Raw genomic sequence first — 25,542 nt, forward strand, 5'->3', positions numbered from 1 at the left:
ATAATGGATATAATAAAGATATTACAAATACTCAACACAAATTATATCTTCATAGAACAAACAATTTTGTATTTAGAGACAATATAATTTAGTATCCAAAGACTCCAACCATCAAGACAAAGATTGATACAATTACCTTTTATAAATATACACATTTAAGAACCAGAAAAACGAGACTCATATTTGTTATTCGATAAAGAAGATGATTATTGTTAGTATTCTGTCTAAACTCCACCTCCACAGTTACCTGGCAACACCCAGGTATAGTCCTCCCCACAGTTACCTGGCAACAGCTAGGTAGGCCTGCCCACTATAAAAGGGGCTGCTTGCCCCCTCCTCACTCTCTTCCTTCTCTCTTGCCCCCTTACTCCTGCACTTGCAGGTTGCCCTCTCCCCTCCCCCCTTCCCTTCCCCCTCTCTCCACGAAGTCATGGCCAGCCACTACTCATCTACTTCTCTTCTCTGCTCTCTATCCTCTCGCTCTCTTTCCCTCCGCCCTAAATAAACTTCCCCTCGTGGAACCATCTGGTCTGCTGTGGTCTGTTCCAAGCTGCGTGCGATAAATCTAACAATTATATTAACAACATAAATCTAGTAATTTATTAAAGATAAGTACTAGTGGGTTAATAACTATATTTGCTTACTGCATTCTTTGACCAAAATGTTACTCATGGATATTAAGTTTAAAAAGTAAATGATGCAAATAACTGAACATATTAATATGCAAATAAAATTTACCCCAATTAACTATTCTTAACAATATGCCTGTAATGTCAAATGTAGATTTACTAAAGTATAAGTAGTACCTTGTATAGAACCATTTGAAATTTTCTTTTCCTTTCTTTTTTTTCTTTCTTTCTTTCTTTCTTTCTTTCCTTCTTTCCTTCTTCCTTCATTTCTTCTTTCTTTCTTTCTTTCTTTCTTTCTTTCTTTCTTTCTTTTTGTAGAGCAAAATATTATTGAAGACCATTTAACAAATCTACTTTATCAGTGGTATGGTAAACTTTGTGAAAATTTGTACTACATAGATTTTCTCTTATATTTTTAACAGAAAATTAAACTGCTTTATATACTGACAAAATTAAATTATACTTACAAAAGTGGATCACACTGATGTAGATTACATGTGAGATATCAGTATGTATTTCTTTATCTTGACATCTAGAAATCAAAATCCTATGTTTCATATTTACATATTAATTTACTTTAATGATGTATATTTGAGATTCACTGGTTTGAATACTTCTACTTTGGAACATCCTCTCACAAAATCACTATATTTTGATACAGATGATAATACTATCTTTTCTTACTTGATATAACTCAGTTTAGAGACACAGTGTATTTTTCTATAATCAGTGTTTTAAATTTCTTAATACCATTATTTTAAGATAGATTTTTAACCTATCTAATGAAATTTTCCATAAAGTATGTACCTGTATATACATAATTTAGACTATATATTCTAAAGTGTAATACTTTACTGATGTTCAATTTGTCAACCAATATATTTGAATATTTGAAAATCAATAAACAGAAGTAGATACGTAATTGGATGTACTACGCATTCTTTGTGAAATACTTTAAAATTCATGGCCTAAATACTTTGTCATTTTGTCTCATTCAAGAGACAACTAAAAAACATTATCAACTACATTAAGATTCTACTGTACACCTTTAATATCCACAAATATATTTTACAAACATGAACAAATATCTTATCCCTTAGCATTCCAAACTTTGAAAAAGATGGTTTCAACATGTCAGCAGTACTAGTAAATAAAGATCTCTCATCGTGCTAATAAAAATGCATCCTATCAGATAATCACGGACTAAGGCTGGTCTTTAATATTGACAAAACCAATGGAAAACCCACATGCATGTGGAAACTGAACAACGCTCTACTCAATGATGACTTGGTCACAGAAGACTTTTTAGAATTTAATGAAAATGAGGAAACATCATACCAAAACTTGTGGGACCCCATGAAAGCAGTACTAAGAGGAAAACTCATAGCTCTAAATGTCTACAAAAAGAAATTGGAGAGAGCATACACTAACAACTTCACAGCACACCTGAATGCTCTAGAACAAAAAGAAGCTAATACACTCAAGAGTAGTAGACTTCAGGAAATAATCAAACTCAGGGCTGAAATCAACCAAATAGAAACAGAAAGAACTATACAAAATATCAACAAAGCCAGGAGTTGGTTCTATGAGAAAATCAACAAGATAGATAAACCCTTAGCCAGATTAACCAGAGGGCACAGAGACAGTATCCAAATTAATAAAATCAGAACTGAAAAGGGAGATATAACAACAGAAACTGAGGAAAATCAAAAAATCATCAAATCCTATTACAAAGGCCTATATTCAACAAAACTGGAAAATCTGGATGAAATGGACAATTTTCTAGACAGATAACAGGTACCATAGTTAAATCAGGAGCAAATCAACCATCTAAACAGTCCCATAACCCCTAAAGAAATAGGAATAGTCATTAAAAGTCTTCCTACCAAAAGAAAAATAAAGCCCAGGACCAGATGCTTTTAGTGCAGAATTCTATCAGACCTTCAAGGAAGACCTAATACCAATTCTCTTCAAACTATTCCACAAAATAGAAACAGAATGAACACTACCCAATTCGTTTTATAAAGCTACAATCATGCTCATACCTAAAACTCACAAAGACCCAACAAAGAAAGACAACTTCAGACCAATCTCCCTTATGATTATCAATGCAAAACTACTCAATAAAATTGTAGCAAACTGAATCCAAGAACACATCAACACAATCATCCATCATGATGAAGTGGGCTTTATCCCAGGAATGCAGAGATGGTTCAATATTTGGAAATCCATCAATGTAATCCACTATATAAACAAACTCACAGAAAAAAAACACATGATCATCTCACTAGATGCTGAGAAAGCATTTCACAAAATTAAACATCCCTTCATGGTAAAAGTCTTGGAAAGATCAGGAATTCAAGGCCCATACCTAAACACAGTAAAAGCAATATACAGCAAACCAGTAGCCAACATCAAACTAAATGGAGAGAAACTTGAAGCAATCCCACTAAGATCAGGGACTAGACAAGGCTGCCCACTCTCCCCCTATCTATTCAATATAGTACTGGAAGTCCTAGCCAGAGCAATTAGACAACAAAAAGAAGTCAAAGTGATACAAATAGGAAAGGAAGAAGTCAAAATATCACTATTTGCAGATGATATGATAGTATAATTAAGTGACCACAAAACTTCCACCAGAGAACTCCTAAACCTCATAACTTCAACAAAGTGGCTGGTTATAAAATCACTCCAGTGTCATTCTCTTTGCCGCATCCTGCCTTGTTTATATCTGTGTTTATAACCCCTGTGTGAATGAATTACGATTTGAAAAAAAATAAATTAAAAAAAATAAAATCAACTCAAACAAATCAGTAGCCTTCCTCTACATGAAAGATAAACAGACTGAAAAAGAAATTAGGGAAATAACACCCTTCGCTATAGTCTCAAATAATATAAAATATCTTGGTGTGAATCTAACCAAGCAAGTGAAAGATCTGTATGACAAGAACTTCAAGTCTCTGAAGAAGCAGATCTCAGAAGATGGAAAGATCTCCCATGCTCATGGATTGGCAGGATTAATATAGTAAAAATGGCCATCTTACCAAAAGCAATCAACAGATTCAATGCAATTCCCATTAAAATACCAACTCAATTCTTCACAGAGTTAGAAAGAGAAATTCTCAAATTCATTTGGAATATCAAAAAACCCAGGATAGCAAAAACTAGTCTCAACAATAAAAGAACTTCTGGAGGAATCACCATCCCTGACCTCAAGCTGTACTACAGAGCAATATTGATAAAAACTACAAGGTATTGGTACAGAGACAGGCAGGAAGATCAGTGGAATAGAATTGAAGACCCAGAAATGAACCCACACACCTATGGTCACTTGATCTTTGACAAAAGAGCTAAAACTGTCCAGTGGAAAAATGACAGCATTTTCAACAATTGGTGCTGGTTCAACTGGAGGACAAAATATAGAAGAATGCAAATTTATCCATTCTTATCTCCTTGTACAAAGCTGAAGTCCAAGTGGATAAAGGACCTTCACATAAAACCAGATATACAGAAACTAATAGAAGAGAAGGTGGGGTAGACCCTCGAATACCTAGGCACAGTGGTAAAGTTCCTGAACAGAACACCAATGGCTTATGCTCTAAGATCAAGAATTGACAAATATGACTTCATAAAATTGCAAAGTTTCTTTAAGGCAAAGGACACTGTCAATAGGACAAAATGGCAACTAACAGATTGGGAAAAGATCTTTACATATCCCACATCCGATAGAGGACTAATATCCAATATATACAAAGAATTCAAGAAATTAGACTCTAGACAACCAACTAACCCTATTAAAAATGGGGCATAGAGCTAAACAAAGAATTCTCAACTGAGTAAACTCGAATGACCAAGAAGCACCTAAAGAAATGTTCAGCATCCTTAGTCATCAGGGAAATGCAAATCAAAACAACTCTGAGATTCCACCTCACACAAGTCAGAATGGCTAAGATCAAAAACTCAGGTGATAGTAGATACTGTCAAGGATGTGGAGAATGAATAACACTCCTCCATTGTTGGTGGGATTGCAAGATAGAGCAACCACTCTGGAAATCAGTCTGGCAGTTCCTCAGAAAATTGGACATAGCATTACCTAAGGACCCAGCTATACCACTCCTGGACATACACCCAGAAGATACTCTAACATATAACAAGGACATATGCTCCACTTTGTTCATAGGAGCTTTATTGATAATAGCCAGAAGCTGGAAAGAACCCAGATGTCCTTCAACAGAGGAATGGATATAAAAAATGTGGTACGTTTACACAATAGAATATTACTCAGCTATTGAAACCAATGAATTCGAGAGATTCTTCGGTAAATGGATGGAACTAGAAAATATCATCCTGAGTGAGGTAATCCAATCACAAAAGAACACACATGGTATTCACTCAGTGATTATTGTATTTTAGCCCAGAAGCTTGAAATACCCAAGATTCAGCTCACAGACCACATAAAGTTCATGAAGAATGAAGACCAAGTTGGGGTACTTCAGTTATTCTTAGAGGGAGTAACAAAATACTCAGGGGAACAAATGTGGAGGCATAGTGTAGGACAGAAACTGAAGGATGGGACGTCTGCAGACCATTCCACCTGGGTATCCATTCCATGTGCAGTCACCAACGTTAGATGCTGATGTGGATGTCAGGAAGTGCATGCTGATAAGAGCCTGATATAGCTGTCTCCTTAGAGGTCTGCAAGAGTCTGACATATTCAGAGGCTCACAGCTAACCATTGAACTGATCATGGGGTTCCCAATGGAGGAGTTAGAGTGAAGACTGAAGGAGCTGAAAGGGTTTGTGACCCCATGAGGAGAGCAACAATACCAACCAACCAGAGCCCCCAGAGTCTAAACCACCAGCCTGGGAGTCCTTAGGGAGGGACCCATGGATCCAGCTGTTTATGCAAGGGAGGATGGTCCTGTCAGGTATAGGTGAGAGAGGAGATCCTTGGTCCCATGAAGGCTGGATTCTGTGTGTATGGGAATTCGAGGGTGAGGAGGTGGGAGTGCGGGGGTGGTAGGTGGGGGCACATCCTCATAGAAGCAGGAGGAGGGGGTATGGGATGGGGGTTTGTGGGCAAGAGGGTGGCCGGAAATGGGGTAAGAGGATAACTTCTGAAATGTAAATAAAATATCCAATTAAAAAAACTAAAAAACAAAAAAATAAAATTACTTTTTTAATCATAATAAATCTACTCTAGGACATGTGGAGACTTTATTCAGAAATAAAAACAAGAACAGATAATATAAGCAGAAAATTATGTCTCACTTAAAATAACTCCATTTAACAAAAGTTATGTGCCATTTTATACAGTCTAGATGCCTAAATTTATATTAAGTCACATGCCAAATTTTATTAGATTTCATCTTATTTAAACTTTTATTTCCCATTGTGAATCAATTTTAAATTACAAAGACTGCTTTGTACCAACTATAATATTTTAGTACTACATCAAGATGTTTATACAATTAAACATATTTTACATATGTATAATGATTACATATTAAAAATATTTTTTCAAATGGATTTTCCAAACATACTTAATAATATTTTTCTTCCTCCCTCACTGCTCCTCTGTATTTACTTCTCTAATACAGGTAAACCTCTTGTGGTAATTATATTACCCAGAACCCCCCTTCAAGTCATTGGTAGTATAAGAGGCTCCCCAAACTATAGTAATGTTGTTGCCCTTGGTTGTCCCCCAGAGTTTGAAGGTAAGACCCTATTACTGAAACAAAAACACATTTTGGAAAAAGGACTTGGAAGAATCATGCTGTAACTAATCTATAATGTTTCACAAAAATTAGTTCTGATAATATGTAAAGGTGTTATTCAAGCTGTCATTGGAGAAAAACAATCAATAGTCCTACTCTGCTTTAAAGCTTATAAACCACATCAATGATCAGCCTGGGAAGATATCCAAAAAGGTTCAATAGTACACTTATATCTCAGGTGTAATCAATAGCAGTCTAGTTAAAACAAGGACCATACATAAAAGGGAATTCATGCCAGGTACTGTAAGCCCACCTGTGTCTAGAGAGGTCATTGATCCAGAAGAAAGCCTACCACTGCCTCTTTCCTAAACCAGTATCATTCTAAATTTTATTCTCAATAAGTACCCTTATACTCACAGATAGGTGTAGCTCTTACCTCTAATCAAGGAAGTTACTTTTTGCAGCAGAGATACCTACAGAAAGTAACATCTGGTCAAAATTCAGAGAACAAATGGCCATATATTGCCCGACCCAATTGATATTTCTACAACACTAACCCTAAAGGTAAGGCTTTGGGGACACTGTAGAAGAAACAGAAAGATTGTAAGAGGCTGAAGATCATGGTATCTGTTGACAGTGTTACCTTGAATCCACGAAATTCTCACAACATAGGCACATATGAATGGCATGCAAAATCACAACACCCATTCACATGCCAGTGTGAGTGGGAGAAACTCGCAGGATCCTGCCCATAGATGATGAGCTACAGGCAATTAATGGCCCATGAGAGAGGGAGAGCTAAGTATTCTGAAGGACTAGCCCCCTGACGGGTTACCCTGTCTTAAGTAGTCATCCCTAGAAACATTATATATGCATATGTATGTGTATATGTGTGCAAATATGTGTGTGCAACATTAAATAGACTGAGTAGCTTATATATAGAAACACAAAAACAGATCCCTACACACACACACCTTTACACACACATATTATCAATTAATAATTATTTTTAAAAAAAGACTAGGTCTTGAATTCAAGGGAAAGTTGGTAGGTATAGAAAGAGGTAAAGGGGGCAGGAGGGCCATAAATTAGATAAATACAGAGTTCATGTACGAAGAAGCTCTCAAAAAAATAATGATGAAATATTTAAGCACTAGTAGAGAAACAGATTGACTAACTGAAACTATTTAAACACATTCATTAATTCACATATCATAAGTAGATTAGCTCAAATAGGCATTATGTGAAAGACAATAAAACAAAACGATTTCACACTAAGTAAAGGTTTGACTTACAGAAAGTGGCATTTCTGGTTGCTCAAGGCATTGAATTAGTTTTGCTGCTCCATAATTTTACTGATTCACTTGAGTGACCAGAAGAGGACATTTTCTGGCTGATTTCAGTGTAATCAAGTCACCTGCTCAGCAATTGCTGCAGCCAAGTTAATTGCAGTCTACTGAACACTGAGTGTGTGCAGTGAGGACAAGAAGATCAGTATCCTGCAGGAGGAATCAGCACTTCCTAATGCATCTTTGTTCTTTCCTTACCTGGTAAGATGTAATGTCCAAAAATTTGCATCTCTTATCTCCTCAAGTTACCTCCCAGTCTAACCAATGGTAATGGTGTGCTCTCTTCTATTCCTAACAGATTTCAACATATATGGAAATATCTGCTAAAACTACACTAACTGTGGATTTTAAAAGAAACTACTAGATATCCTTCAAAATGGTACCATTTATAATAAGCTTCACTCTTTCTGTGTAGGGGGGAGTCCAAACACTACAGTATTGTAAGGTCTATTTCTTTGAAATTTGATTGAAGTGCTGTCATTCAAACATATATAGAGCAAAGCAACACAACAACAAATGGCAAGGCTGAAGTAATGTAACAAAGAGAATAATAATTACATACAAATCCACATTTTAGTGGACAACAGTACTTTGGCAAATACATTTCTATTTATTGTAAAGGTTTATTAGATAGTTCCTTATAAATAAAATTGCAATTTCTAAGGAAATGAGCATTGTATATATTTAGTAATTTTATTGCATCTATGTGTAGCATATGCTGTGTATACATATATGTAATGTAGATATATATCAAATATGCTACATATATACTATATATATCTTCAATGTGGAACTTATACTTCTCATAATGGAGATTTGACAAATGTTAGTTGAGCAGCAGGAAAAAAAATTGGGTTGAAGCACGTGAGAAATTGGCATTATTCTAACTTCTTAAGTAAAACAAGCTCATATATTCTGTGACTTTAAGGCACAAATTTTTCTACATACTTCAGCTCCAATGGTTCTTCTAAGAGTTTTAGAAAGTGACAGTCACACAGCAAGAATAAATCCAAGCAGAACTAATCATTACAGAAAGTAAAAAGTGGCATTTTCTTCTATTGATTTATAAACTGCAATGAGTAGACAGCAGGAAATAGTCGTTCGGAAACATTTGCCCAATGATCCATAACTTGTAAAGTAGGCAGTAAGGAGGCCTGGGATACAAGAGGATCTGCTCATAAGACTAAACATTGAATATCAACAATCCTAGGACGAACTGCATACTGGTATAGTTTAGCAAATAGTTTGACTTAAAAGTATAGCTACTCAAACTACTCATAAAGTATTACTAAATTAATTTAGCTGTTTATGGAAAAACTTGTAATGCAAATGGATAAAGATAGCAAATACTATTAATTTCTATGCCATTATATCAGCCCATTTTAAAATATTTTATGTATTCACTGACAAATTCATGTACATATATATGCAATGTATGTTTTAATATTTTTCAGTTCATTTGATTCAAAATTTTACAAAATAATTCACCCATTTTTACATGAAAATATTGGGGACAAAATTAGGCAAAAATATGCTAGTAAAATACAAAGTTTACTTTGATCAATTTAATAAGATGAAGTAGAAATAGTCTTTCAACCAAGAAAAGGTTTATATTTTTATTCTTTCCTTTAGGAATTCACATTTACATCTCTTTTTTCCATAGTGACTGTCTTATTTCTCATTTAAACCATAGATAGGGGAGTGACAGAAACATTATGCATAAACTTTCTCAGAATAGACTGAGTAGGAAGAAAATTCATTTACCAAAGGGAAGATTCTAAATCACTTTAAAACCCTTTGGTTACACTGTAATGATAAAATGATGATCATATTAAACTCTAGAGTATCTGTGTTATTGAGTGAAGGTAATTGAATCACCAAGATAAATCTAATATGTTATTCATGATTCAGGAACATTCAAATCCTTTTTCTACCTTACCTGTGTGATGAAGAAGCAAAGAAGAAAAAAACCCAAAAAGAGTAGATAAGACAGAAGAGTAACAAAATGCCCTAAATTTTGTTTTAATTTATGTGTGTGAATGAATGAATGAATGAATGAATGAATGAATGAATGAATGAATGAATTTGTGTACTCCATGCATGCTCTGGTACACAAAAAAGCAAGAAAGAGTTATTGGCTCCCATGAAACAGGAATTACAAGCAGTTGTGAGCCACCCATTGCGGTCATGGGGAACTAAACCCAGGTCACAAACAAGTGCTTCAAGTGCTCTTAATTATGTTTCTAGTCCCAAAATTTTATAATGAAATAATGGTGCAACAATTAGATCATAATGAAGAGTTCCTATAAAATATACTAATAAAACTTTGAGATACTGACTTTCTCATAAGCACAAAAAAGTTCTTTGTAAATCATTTTTGGAATAATAGTTCAAGTTCTGTTGTTAGAATTCAATTGTAGAGCCCATATCCTCTAGGGAAAGAAATTACAAAATATAATGACAAAGAATAAATATTCCTGCTTTAAAGGAGTGAAATGAGGACATCAAAGAGTGGACCAAAGCAAGACCAAAACCCAAAACCCAGGAAAAGAAACACAAATTCTAAATTTCCATATCCAGAAATATGCAAATAGATCATGGTTGGATCACCTGGACCTCAAAAAGCTTTAGTAGACTTGTCTTTTCAATTCTGTTGCCTGCAGTATCTATAACATGTCTCTTGGGTTCTTCAGTACATAGCCACTATTGCTCTGTTGTTAAGCAGCATACAATCTGCATTGCAAGACAGGTTTCACCTTCTTAGCTTCACACAATGGCCTCTCTAGCCCAGTTGCAGGGAATCTTACCATACACAAATTGTCTGACCTCCTCAGCTTTCTGGAATCTTGGCACAAATAACCAATACTTTCTACTTAGACAATGCTATCTAGCTCTTCTGTAACACAATCTAAATATGAAAACACCCATTTTTCTGCAGTTGTTATCCACCTGGGCACCCATTCAATGGCATTCTCAGTTCAAGCTCTGTCCTTTTGAACGGATTTGCATTTTTACAAGTTGAGTCCTTTGATGGGTGGGATTATTGCCTTCAGGCCACTTTTCCTATTGTTTCAAAGGGAAGGATGAGGGTTCTCCTTTGTTTTGTTAATATTTTTAATTTTTTACCTCTGGGTTTCCTCCATTTCTTGTCAACATTAAACTGCACACTACCCATACTTCTGCTTTCTAATGCAGAATGTCTCATAGCAATAATCATGCTACTATCTAACTCTTTTGTACTATGTGTTCATGTAGCTTAGGGTGGCATTTTAAAAGTTTAAGGTTAAAATTCATCATGGCATCTGGGCACATTGTATATACAGTCAGGGATCTGAAAATGATGACTGCTAATGCTAATGCTCAGCTGTCTCCCTCCTTTTGGGGGGGGGTGATTAAGGAAGGGTTTCTCTGTGTAGCCCTGACTGTCCTGGAACTCATTCTGTAGATCAGGCTGGCCTCGAACTCAGAAATCTACCTGCCTCTGCCTCCCAAGTGCTGGGATTAAAGGCATCCACCACCACTGCCCAGTGCAGTTTGCCTCCTTTAATTCAGTCTAAGATACTAGTTTAGGAGATGGTACTACCCAAACTCAGGGTGTGCCTTTCCTCTTTAGCTGCAACTTTCTGAAAACATTCTCACACACAGTAAGAGGTGTGTCTCTAAGGCATCTCCATCCAGTTGAATTGATCATGAAAATTAACTATCATGTTATTGTTTTATTAAATAAAACATCAAACAAGTTTAATGTTATTGGTCATTTTCCTTTTATAACAACTATCAAATTAAAATCAGTCATTTCTACCTCCCATTTATGAAACTAAGGTATACAAATGTTAGTCCAAGGAAAATTTTTTTCTCTATTAAAGAAAAAGCTCACAGGTAACTAATTTCTAATTCCTTTTTATATTATCTTAGTTGATGACATACTATTTTAAACTCACTTATATTTAATACTAGCATGTTCAGTACATTTTAAAGGAATTATGCTATGTTAGAAATGGGACTTAACAGTAGGAGAAATTCAGACTTGGACCACAATGAACATATTAAACAGGGTAGGAGTAAAGCAACTATCACTTCGATATAGATGCAGAGAAACAACATCACAGACATCAAAACTGTGTGATACAGAGCCCATATTCTAAAACTATCAAATAACATGCATTTTCTTCTAATTTCAAATTTCAATACAATAGAAAAAAAAACCTAGTTTAAGCTTTAGTGAACACTGATTTTAAAGCAAGATAGAAAATTTGCTTTGTACAACAATGTTTCTGATTTATAGGTTTAACCAAACAGTGTAATCATTATATTAGCACCCACAGTTTTGCAACACACAGCTTTTTCACAGGTAAGCATTTGGTCATGAATATTTCAGTCCCTCAGCTCATAAGGACAAAAAGTGAGAAATGATATTCATTATTAGATGGAAACTTTGTTTAGCCTTAGCATCCTTGGATGCCAACCAGGCATTCCTTCAGCATTTGTAAACATATGGACTATTATTTCTCTAACACAGTACTTTCTGTTAATTTATTGCATTTTTATGTAGTGAAAACCCACATCTTTCAAAGCCTGCCATAGAAGCAAAAAATTATAGCTATCATTAGACTAAAAACTATAACATAGAGGAAATATTTATCTAATTTGGAGTTTATAATTTTGTGACAAAGTGAATCAGCTTTATGCTAAAAATATATATAAATAACTCTTGCTGTGTTCCAATTGATAGTCGGCTATCAATCCAAGAACTTACTTTTCAGATCAGCAACCACAATTTGGATATTTACCAAAAGATATGAGTTTCTTAAATGTGCCCATACAAAAGATCAAGACACATGTCATCATTCTCCATAACTGACAATTAGATAACTTTCTCTGTATACAAATGCTAATAAGAAGATGGATCTGAGTGTGACAATGCCTTTCATGTGGGTTATATAAAAAACTTCTATTGGCACATAATAGTTGTATTATCTTTCATCCGGTTCCTTAATATTTAATGTCTTATCTTTATAATCTTCCTGGTATTTTATATCTGGTAATTTGTCCACTATATACTGGTCACTATGGGGATTTGCAGCTCCTTCATTATTTTCTTCAAAAATATACAAAAGCCTTGAGGAAGTATTTAAAAACTAATTTAAATGAGGTAGATAACTAATCCATAGGAAGAAAATGAAAATAAGTGAAATGGTGGAGCATTGATATGGGTCAGCAGGGAAAGGATGACATCAAGCATGAATACTTGAGGATGATCCCTGGATAAGACATGATGAAAGGAGATAGCTGACTCCTGCAATATATCTGCTGACTTCCACATATGCATCATGGCATGTGCAAAGCTTCCAATGCACATATACACAAACATACGAAAAGAAATGTAAACTCTAATGAAATAATTCTGTACTCAAATGTAGATATTCAAAGATCCATTCTATTTGGATTATTATAACTATAGTAAAATTCATTGAAAACATTTTAAGCTAAAGAGAAGTAAACTGTATTATAACTATGATTTGATATTTATTTACAATTTTAATAAATTATGTGTTTCTGAACTTTTGAAATCAAATAAAGACAGAGACATTATGAAAAGAATCAACCATCACAAAGTAAGTAATCCATGAATATATTACATTAAATCAAGATTCACAAGTATATAATAATAGGTATAATAATGGCTGTCATTTCTAAGCCACACAACATGTTCTTTAAAGGCATAAACTCCCTGAATCCAACAAATCTAAGAAACTGACATTTGTTATTTTCGTTTCACATATGAGCAAAGTCAGGAAGAAAAATAGAAAAAACATAAGTTGTGTATGGAAAGGGGAAAGTAGTTAAAAGTTAGTACTTAGAGATTAAAAACATCTTTCTTATACTCCCATAGTCTTGGCAAATGACTATGTTTTTTATGTGATCTCCCACTTAGGAGGTGGCTACAGGATCATTCAGATGGAAATCACACACTGTGGGATGTCCAGCACAAAGAAGGTGATCCTCTCAGTACAGCGAGAAGCAATGATGCTGTAGTATGGCATTAGGACAACTGGATTTTGGCAATGTTTGTATTTTTCATTAACTTAATCATATTAATCCATTAACCATCTATACTGAAGTAATTCACCCAAGATAGTGTTACATGCAACAATTTATAACTTAATTTTCTCTATGTAAAAAGTAGATTTCAGACAGTCAGAAGATTTTTTTACATCTTGTAAAAAGAGTATATCCATACACAGTAATACTAGTCTTCAACTAATTTAAAGAAGCTATCAAACACTGTGATCAAATACAATAATCATCAAAAATTAAATGGACAGTGTTCAAGTATAGTGAAAATATGATCACCTACAACTAATTAGCTATATTGTTTCCAGGATATTAGCTCTCTTATATTTAAGAAGGAGGAGGAAGGGAAGGAAGAGGAGGAGGAGGAGGAGGAGGAGGAGGAGGAGGAGGAGGAGGAGGAAGTTGTTTTCACTATGACCCTGATCTTTTATAATTGAAATTTTCGAAGTCAAGAGAGTGTGTGAAACTAGCATTTGATTTACTAAGTTAAGCGGTCTCTCTTTCCCTTATGGACCAGATACATCTAAAATATATTTCACAACTTTCTTTTTCATTTCAGTTTTTCTTTTTGTATGTATGTTTTTGTGTGGCTCATATGGAATTGTGAAAACGGTTCAGACTTTACACTTCTGTTTCATAGACTAATGTGCATACATCTTTGTAATCTTATGACTACATGTATCTAGTTATATTATGGTCTCTGCCATGCACCAATATGACTATTATATCCTTTGTCCTTAATTCTAGAACAGCCAAGACCACTACTCTAAGGAATTAGAACCAAAATAAGATAAGTACTTAATACATTTAAGTTATTCATAGATAATAAATAGATAATGACTTTCCCTTAACTTTTCCTTGATATAATAGTGTCAAAGATTTTAGTTTCTACTGGAGAATTGTTAAGATAATTTTTCAATTGTTTTGTATACCCATTAGCATTTTTAGAGTATCAAGAGAGTTCTATGATAATTTATGAAATTGGTATTATTACTAGCTTACTTCACAGTTCCAAAAAATTATTCAGGACAATTACCACCCACAGATTTACTTACTAGTATATTTATGTTCATCAGAGTATTTGTATTTTTTCCACTTTCTTAATCTTGTCTAATATCTTAAAATATACAGAGATACTCAAACAGAACAAAAAAAGTATTGGTGAGGTGCATAAGTTAAGCATCTCACAAGGAACTTTCTGATGATGCTAATTTGTTTGTTCCACATCTTTGCACCCAGCACTCAATATACATATTGAAAGAGATTTCGCATAAGGATATGACATTTAGAAAATCATATCCATTTAATTTTAGTCATTGAAGTTTAAATAAAAATTATGTCTGCATGAATACCTTAAAAATATTCAATGATGTAACCTCAAGTAGAACTTGAAAATCTTTGATAGAAAAGAGACTTACATCAATATTAGTTTGTTTTGAAGTCTTGGGAGTAAAATAAAAAGAGACAAGGCTGGTGGATTGCATTACCTGTTGGAGTGATAAGTCCTGGTGATAAGAGGCCTGGGACTGCATGGGGCAGAAGTCGGGCATTATCTTGCAACACTCCCAAGGAACGCTTAGGAGGCCTGCCAGGCCTTGAACTGTTGGAAAACAAAGACAAAACTCAAATACTATTACTTGATACATTTGCTTTTTGGATCTTATGTAATTGTCAAGAATACATAAAGCATTACGTTAGAGACTGACATGGGTTAATAAGAAGAACCAACAGTTTGCAATAAATTTCACAATGTAATTATGGTTAATATTAAAGCTGCTAAGAATCAATTTTCTCTTTACCTTTCATTTGTAAAGCAGTACTTTGGAATACAAACCACCTGTTGTGAAGAACCCCTAAACTACATCCTGTCCTTAAAGCTATGTGTTCCCTGGTATCTATATAGGCTATTAAGGTCTGAGACAATGAGTCACAGAATTCAGACTATATAAAATTGTACAGTGTAAGCCTGCACTTAACATAGCAGAGGAAATGAGTAGAGAGCCATGGGTTGTGGAATAAAACATAGTGTTTGTTAGCATTTCCACAGCTGCTGGAAACCGATGAGGAACAATGGAAACTCATTCCTAGTATGTTGATTTTGTTCTGCTTCTTTTGGTGTGACTACACAAAGAAAATTTGCCGTGTAGGCTATCTTTTTCTCAGATCAAATATTTCTTCACACAGTTTTATTGGTCCATTAAGAATTTTGGTTCTATCTAAGAACTTAGATAACGCTAATTTTCAAATTTTGCAATTACTTATGCAAATACAACTCAATTTAAGAGATCATACTGTTCCTTAACTTTATAGAACATTTAAGAGCTCATACTTGACTGTTTGGACCCCTTAGGGCAATGCCACAGGAGATTTGTATACAAGGCAGATTATAAGCCTTGCACAGGAACAGTTAGCCAAACAATCTCATTCTGTACATCATCAAAAGAATAATAGCTTGAGACAACAATTTGGTATTTCTAGAGAATGTGCACATCAAATTGCAAAGACTTGTCCTGAATGTCCTCAGTTTCTACCTGTACCACATAATGGTGCTAATCCTTGAGAATTTATACCTAATCAAATATAGGGAATGGATGTTACTTATATTTCTGATTTTGGACAATTAAAATATGTACACGTTTCTATTGACATCTTCTCAAGCTTTCTAGTTGTAACTGCTTTTTAAAAAAGCAACTAAAAATGTAATTAGTTATTGCCTACATTGTTTTTCTATGTTGGCTGTTCCAAATCAGATTAAAACAGATAGTGGAACTGGCTATTTGCAGTCAAGCATTTGAGACTTTTTGTCAACAATTTAATATTACCCATATTACTGGGATTCCTTATAAGCCTCAAGGACAAGGTATTGTGGAATGTGCCCAAGGAACTTTAAAGTAATATCTTCATAAAATAAAAAGGGGAGAGGTATATTCCCATATACCACAAATTTAATTAAATCATGTTCTTTTTATTTTAAATTTTTAAAAATTTGGATGCCAAAGACATTCTACTGAGTATCTATGGCACCCTACAACTAAGCATACTTATGCCTAGGTGAAAAGGAAAAATTCATTTACTGGCATATGGCATGATCCCAATCACATATTTAATATGGGGAAGAAGACATGTTTGTATTTTTTTCTGCAGGATGCTGAAGGAGCATGGTGGCTGCCAGAGTGAAGGGTGAGACATGGTGACGCCAGGACAAAGAATGATGCTGACCTGTGAGCTTGCTGAGTAATCTGACAATGGTGACTAGGAAGCTGTATTGGACATATGTTCCCACCCACCTGTGCTTGCCTATATCCCATATGGGGCATGCTGCCTTGCCTCAAGCTTTTAGACCTTGTGAGACCAAGAATCAAAAAGAGAAGTTATAATGACTTTTATATCTTTCTTAAATGTGACCAGTTATTCAGACTCAATCATGGACTGGTCTAGAAATCAATCCAATATTGGAAATAACAGTCTTCATTTGAAAGGATGCTTCTGGACATTTTCAGAGACATATTTAGAAGTTATCTCCATGATGTTATGTTAGCAATAGACAATGTTGGGACAGGATCTGGATTTCAAACAAGTGTCAGTTATATGTTAAGGCTCTTTTAATTGTCATGTTAAAATTACTTGTGTTTCTTCTACAGTATTTAATGTAAGCTGCTTTGATTGTACACTTTCTAATTGTGTTACTGTGTTGAAACCTGGCATGTCTGTGACAGGGGTCTATCAACAAGCTTTTGTTTTATTGCCTTGAGTATTACAGGACATTGGTATTCTGAAAAAAGCTTGCAAGTACTGGAAGAAGTGAGTCGGGATTTATATAGAAGCAAGACTGTAGTGGGCTTGATTATTGCTGGTATAACAGCTTTAACTATATTAATTGCTAGCACTACTGCTTTTGCAATTGCTTTGACACAAGAAGTTCAGATCACTACTTTTGTTAATCATTTAGCAAAAAAAAAATATTACTAATGTGTTGAGTATTCAAGAGGCTTTAGATAGGTGTTTGCAACAATGGATTTATGCTCCTTATCCTATTCAAATTATTGAAAGGAGGTTCAGAGTTTAAGAGTAAGGAGCTATCTTGAATGTCAGGCCAAAGACCAATGGATTTGTGTTACTTTTAAAATTTACGATGATAGTCATTATAATTAGGAAAAATTTTAAGGACACTTGTATGGTATTTGGCATAATTCTGACAACTCTCTGGATGTTTTAACTTTGCACAGTGAGATTATTAATTTAAAGAATGCTGTTCTGCTGAACTTTGATGCTGCAGATAATGCAGATAAAATTATCCATGGCCTGAGGTCAGTATTCCATTTCGGTCAAGTTTCAAGAATGGCATATATAGCTTGATCATGCTAGCCATTTTTGTTCTGGGAATAATTTTATTTCTGCCCACAGTGTTAAAGCTTGTTTTTAACAGCATCAACATGTTGACAGCTGAAGTACATTACTTGAAACTGAAAATGGACCCCCAGACAGAATTATTAGTTTAACAAGCTGGCAAGGCAAGGATGGGTAAGTTTCTGCACAGAGCCTTACTAGCCTAAGACATAAGTGCATTGCTCTTGATAATGCATATTCCATGATGGGTAAGGAAAGCATTCTTTTCAGAATGACCTAAGTCAGGCTTAGTTTTGTTTATGAAATAAAATAGGGAGAGATGTAGAGAGCTTTGGGGGCTTCTTGACAGGTATCTGACATTTTCCAAGGACAAAGAAATGGGCTTTAGGCAGGAATCTGACATTAGGCTAGAACAAAGAAATAATTTCAGAGATGAATCTAAATCTTAGGCTAGAACAAGAAGGTAGTTACAGGCAGGAATCTAAATCTTAGACTAGAACAAAAAAGTAGGCTTCAGACATTAAAATGACTTTGGGCTAGGACAGGGAAGTAGGCTCATATATTTTAGTCATCCTGATAAGCCCTTAGAAACAGTGATCATGAGAGTGATCAAGGGACTTTGTGTATTACCTTGCTTGTTCTTTGACTATTTGTGTTTATTGCCTTGCTTGTTCCTTAACTATTTGCATCTATTTTATTGCTAGTTTCTCAACCTAGAACTGACCTTAATAATGACATGTAATTAAAATCGTATAAAAGCAGATTGGGAAAAAATAAAGAAGAATGCTTCAAACAATTAAAAAATAATTTTTATAATGTGTCATATTTACCCTTATTCCATCTCTTCCCCCCTCCATATCCACCCGACTTTCTGTCTTCTTTGGTTTGAACATATCAAGTCTAACAGTTGCTGCCCATATATTCTACTTGAAACAACACTTAAGCATTAATTAAAACTGTTGTATTCACACATTCTTAGCTCTACTGCAAAATTCAGAAATGATATTTTCAGAAACTGTCATTTATAGTAAGGTGGTAAAAGCCTGCCTTGTATGTACAGAGTCCTGAGTTTAATCATGGGTACAAAGGGATGGGGAATAAACAAATGACAGTTTCTGTAATAAAATACAAATGTGTATATCTATTTTCATCATTTGGGGCTTGACACAATTTGTAGACATATGAACAATAGAATATTAGAATAAAGTTATTCACAAGTTACTATATATTTTATTACACTTACTTTTTAGTTATGTGGCAGCATTGCATGTCACAGCATGTTTAAGGATGTTAGAGGAGAACTAGTGGGAGGCACTTCCCTCCTTTTATCATGTGGGCCCTAGAGATTGAACTCAGGTCCTTAGGTTTATCAATAAGTACCTTTAGGTATTGAACATCTTTTAGGCCCAATATTTCGCATATTACTTTTAATCTTGCATAAGATGCTGTTATTTCCTTTTAATAGAAATACATTTTATAAAGAAGAATAAACAGACTTTTAATTAATACTACAAAATACTGTGTTAAATACACTAAACACTAAAAAATGTATGTGTTTCTTTCAGACAGGCAACATTTCCAAAACAATAGCTTCTTGTTCACAACGAAATAGAAGTTGAACTACATCCTATCAACTTTGCAGAAGTGAAGCTCTCCATCAATATAAAGCAAACTCTGCTGTTTAAAAAGGACAAGGCCTAGAAACTTTACACACAGGTACTATTACCAGGCTCATTTTTCACTAATTGTGCTAGTGTTATTTTCTTCTATTACACATCAATATTGTGTAGCAACCTAGCAAGAAACATTGTTTTTTTTTTTCTGATTTACTGTTTTTCTCATTTACTTTCTATTCAATTCTGGGTCATAATTTATTTTATTTAATTCAGTGTAGTTGCCCTGTTTAGCTTGGCCCTATTTAACGTCTTCCTATATCTTTTAAGGATGCAGAAAGGGAAACATACTTTTTTACTTCAAATATGCTTTAGGAGACCAAGATCAGTTAAAAATGTTTATCATTTAAAGAAGATAAATTATTTTGTTAAATAATATTCACTATATCTACACATTCTAAATGTTTTATTCTGTCTTGTGTTCATCAGATCTCAAGGCTCGTACTTAAACTCACACTCTTGGTTTTGTACTTTCCTCCTGATTCAGTGCTTTGTCCCTGAATCACTTCTCACACTGTCAGCTAAAGTATGCTCCTTGATACCCCTTCAAATATGAGAAACCATATGACAGCCAACTGTTAACAAAAGACTTTAAAAGCTGTCTAGCTTAACAAGATTTCAGTGTGTGTGTGTGTGTGTGTATGTGTGTGTGTGTTCTCCCTATTCAAAACAGTACTCTTCAAATGAATTGAGAGATACTAGATGACTCTTGGTTTAGAGGTTCCACTTTGACTTCTAAAATTGGATGGATATATACTGGAGAATGCATGGCTTATGTCATATCTAACACACATGTAAATAAACACCAGGGATCAAATTCTCCATTCATTTATGCTTTTAATTTTCTAGTTTATCCTTTTATCATGATTGATTGTGAATCCCCCAAACTAGAGCATGAGCTTCATGAATATATATGCATGGCTAATGGTATATGTCACTGAATTTTTACAAATTCTTAGGGTTTGTAGCATACAGGAAGCCCAGTAATTTGTTAATTAAATCCATTTGTTGATAGATGGAAAATATTTATTTCACTGTTTCTACAGTTTCCAAATATTCTCAGAATTATTTTTTCTACTTTATAAATGAACAGTTATTTGTACCAATTTATTAATCAGAAAATCATTGTATTTCACATCCTGTAGTTTGCTGCAATTATATAAGCTTCAGCCTATGATCTATTCAAATCTGACTATATAATGTCAAAGAAGTATCTGGTAGATGTTACTCTATTATACTCTGAGAGACACAAGAAGCTTAAATACTTGATTAACAGCTAACTGCAACTACAGTCACACACACACACACACACACACACACACATATATATATATATATAAACAATATCATTTGTCCAGTCATTCAGTAAACAAATTTGTACTAGGTATCCACTGCCTATGGTAGGGCTATACATAGATTAAAATGTAAGCTGGAAAAACTGTTATTTGTTATGATTTTTCTATTAGTATAATGTAAAAACATAGAACAAGTTCTGTCTTTAAAAATTGTGTATTCTAGTGACATTATTATATACGTTCACAATATTATTTAAATTTTTATTGAATCTTTAATGAGGATGGTGATGTGATATCTCTTTATAAACATGTTTAAGTGTATTTGAACAGGAATCCCATGCAGATATCATCAACTTTAATATTTTTGCAAGATTTAACCACCTAGAATAAAGTTATAGAAAATTATGTTAGTGAAAATAATCTATCATTAGTAAAATTCTATTAAATGTGCAATAGAATTAACATTATTATTTCATACTGAATTACAATATATAGTAACACATTAGTAGTTCTAAACTTCTAATGTTTAATTTCTAAGATAATCCTCAGAAAATGATAAAGACTATGTAGAATTCTTTAAATGCTGGGAAAGATCACACATCTTGATAGATGATACTGTGATGCTTCTTATCTTAAAATGTTTTATTATCATCAGGCAGATATTTACATATTAATCAAGACAAATAAACATGTGGTAATTTAACTAGGAAACTGTTATTTGGATGACAATTTAATCAGCATAGGTTGAAAGGTCCATCATTGCAACATCCTGTTTCCACTAAAATATTGATTGCATTACTGATCTCAGTAATGCTTTATGTTACAGAGCACAAATAACCATGTAATTACTCTTTAATTGAATGATAATTGCTTCTTGGCAATTATTTGTTTCAGTTTAATTACAAGGTTATTTGTACTGTTTAAAATAAAACACCCCCTCCTTTAAAGTGCCTACACAAATAGCTCTGCTGGTATGTCAACCTTATATACTATATAAAAAGAAGTTACTGAGAAATGTGTCAGATAACCCCACAAAATAGCAATGATATTCCTACATTATTTAGCTAAACTATTAAGAGATTCTGTTTTATAGAATTAATACCATTTGTAACATCTAAAGATTATGTACATTTAAATTATTTCAGTCTACTGATTTTATCTGGGTCTATCTTTTTATGTAATTTATCCTAATACGACTTTCTTCTTCATTTGATGAAACTGTTTAGTAGAACTTAATGTGTGAGATTTAAAAAAAATCACATAAATAATAATGGCACTTCATACTTCTGTGATTGAACTAGATTCACAAACAACTTATAAACTTTCTAAAGTGCGCAGCTCTCCAAGAGAGCTTAGTAAGTCTAGGAGCAACATATGACATTCCGGGTCATATCTGTCTCCAATTGTAATGCACACTGAAGCTGATTCTTTCCCGACTGAGATTATGAAACTTCCCTGTTAACCTTCTTTTATTTTATACAACTATACATTTATGAATCAAAAATTAAGGCTAGAGTAAGGTGGTTTCTTTATTTGAAATTAAAAAAAACACTATAAATCCATGGTGTCTTGAATCTTTACATTATTTAATATAAATTATATAAGCAGTAGTTAATTTCATGGTAAATAAGGTTAGGTCATCTTTGTCAGACAACTTTTTGTACTATTCCTTAAAGAAACAAAGACTGCATTCTGTTACAGATTTAAAAAACAGCCAAACATTTACTTACTGACAGATAAGGATATATTTACTAACAGCATATGAGAACACTTCAACTGAATTCCTTAAAAGGGAACTGTCCATAGTAATGCAAGACTCCTTCTTCACTTTTTAGAATTATTGATGTTTAAAATCCTTCAACACAGTATCATGAATGTGTAATGTTTTATCTTACGATAAATATTGAAAATAAAAACTGACAATATATCTGAAGATGTTGTCCACCTGCCTATGAAAGCACTCGTAATGATTACCTATGTGCATGTTTAACTAAGTCATTATATTTTTGCTGGAACACTAAGAATTTTAATTGCATTGTGGATTAATATTTGAGGTTGACATTTATTACAATGTATCAAAGATGCCAATGGTAGTTAAACTCTACCTGACCTTTCTGTGTTTATGAAGAAAAACATTCTGCACAGCAACCTGAATTCATCCTTTCTCAGTAATAGCAAACTAATCAGTCGTCTAACCATTGCACTAGATTATGTTCCAGTCTATATCAATGACAGCAGCAACCTATTCAGCAACTACGAAAAAAAGTAATCCATGAAAAATGAGCATTTAACATCTGCCATAAATGGAATGGTTCAAGTCCAGAACAGAAAGGGGTCACTATGGTAACTCTTATAAAATGGTGCTTATGTGAAACTGGACATGAAGCAGTTCTTGGTTCATGGTAGCTTAAGTATCTCTGAGAGCTACTAATAAAAGGAGGAGTTGATATTGGTTCACTATATTTGTGATAATTTTAAGTGTATCTAAAAGGTAAATTTGGACTTGTTAAATGGAGGAAACTTTTGGAAAAATAATTTTAGCATAAGGATACTGAAAAGATAAAGAATAACCTCGAGTTTGAAGGGCTAATGCATAGAGTATCAAGGTTCATCGGAAAATCCATGCTTAAGCATTCATATTATAAGTGTAAAGAATTGAATTGCTTACAGGCACTATTTACAATTGAAATGTTTCATTTACTTGCTAATTTTAAATATTTGTTTTTAGCCTAGCTGAAGAAGAAATCAGATATCATTAAAAACTCAAGAGTTGGTTAATTACTTCATACAATGTATAACTGTGAAGTTTTTTATTGGATATTTTATTTATTTACATTTCAGATGTTATCCTCTATCCCCAATCCCCCCAGAAACTCTCTATTCCATCCCCCCTCCTCCTGCTTCTATGAGAGTGTGCCCCCACTCACCCACCCATTCCCACATACCCGCCCTCGAATTTTCCCACACTGGAGCATCCAGCCTTCAGGAGATCAAGGACCTCCTCTTCCACCTATGCCAGACAAGGCCATCCTCTCCTACATATACAGCTGGAGCCATGGATCCCTCCATGTGTGTTCCCAGGCTGGTGGATTAGACCCTGGGAGCTCTGTTTGGTTGGTGTTCTTGCTCTCCCCATGGGGCAGCCAGCCCCTTCTGCTCCTTCATTTACCAGACTGTTTGTTCTCTATTTAAACGAAATGTATTCTAAGCCTAGTGTTACTATCTTTGAAGGAGTTTGTTGTTTGACAAGCATTTACTGAATTATAATTAAGTTTTAGTATAATAAAACAACAGTTATATAGTGGAATTGCTGTTTTCTGACATGAATTCTTTGGAGAAACTTCTGATTCTGCTGAATAGCTACGATTAACATCAATAGAATCAATGTTCCTTAGAAAAATCTCAGAATGTTTTAAATTAAAGAAATGGCTCCCCCAATGTATATCAAATCAGTTTTAGGTAGCTTTGGAAAAATAAATTCATCATTAAGTATATAACTGTGGAAAACATCTAGCAAGAGTTTGAACATTCACATTTGATGCACTGCACTACCATTTTAAATCTCATAATCATCCCTAAACTCCACTCTTCAGTCTTCTCTTGTTGTCTTTCCTTGCCAATCTTCAGTATTTGTATTTCACTGTTATATGTACTATCAATATTCTAATTTCTCTTTTCAGTTACCTCTGATACTCTTGGTCAAGTCTTCATTGCTTCATCACGCTCTAACTACATGTAACAGGTTGCTTCGTTGTTTTTTAAATAAAATCTACTTAAAGCATTCCAAGAATTGTGATGAAATATTTATTCCATCATGTTTTTGTCTGCTCTATAAGAGCTAATTTTTTAGTTACCACATAGAAAATAAAGTATAAATATCAGATCTGGCATTATAAGTATGTGGCAACATGCCAGCTCGACTACTGGATTTACTCTGTTAATTATAGTATTTGATAGAAGAACTCTTTGACTATGAAAAATGCCATAGTATTTGGGTTGCTGAGGCCAATGTTTTTAAACTTTGCTGCCTTGGGAAGGGTTCACATAATCTGCTGTGCTGACTGCTATTTTAAGTTTTGTTTAGTTTCATTTTTTCCTCTGCCTGCTAGCCCTTATCAACATATAGGCCATATTTAATGGTTATTCCAAAGGATACTTTAAAATGACCATTAAGGAGTCTATTAACACTAATGAAAACATAGTCCTTCATACTGAGCATATAATGTTTCTTCAGCAATTGCCAGTCTCTGTGTAATCCTCTAATGATCTAGATATTTGGCACTTCAAATATGAAATTTAATCAGAGAAAGCAGCCAGCATAGTGTTAATGTCCAACCTAAGGAAATCTTAGGAAGGTAAATTAGTTGATTAAGAAAGTGAAAATAATTAACCTCCTTATATTGATGGCCACGGATAGGAATTCAATTATATTACTATACTCATAGTAAGTGCATCAT

At 33.9% G+C, this 25,542-nt stretch overlaps 1 protein-coding gene across 3 annotated transcripts in view; it reads right to left on the reverse strand.

Moving 5' to 3' along the window:
* Dach2 (dachshund family transcription factor 2) overlaps positions 1–25,542 on the reverse strand; it is a 475,334-nt gene that overhangs the window by 227,353 nt on the left and 222,439 nt on the right. For all 3 annotated transcript variants that reach the window (XM_028783227.1, XM_028783156.1, XM_028783113.1), the window contains one exon: positions 15,258–15,370. In XM_028783227.1, coding sequence (XP_028639060.1) covers positions 15,258–15,370 — 113 coding nt within the window. The remainder of the gene's footprint in view (positions 1–15,257; positions 15,371–25,542) is intronic.

This window comes from Grammomys surdaster, unplaced genomic scaffold (assembly GCF_004785775.1).
Source record: "Grammomys surdaster isolate TR1022 unplaced genomic scaffold, NIH_TR_1.0 61, whole genome shotgun sequence".
NCBI lineage: Eukaryota > Metazoa > Chordata > Mammalia > Rodentia > Muridae > Grammomys > Grammomys surdaster.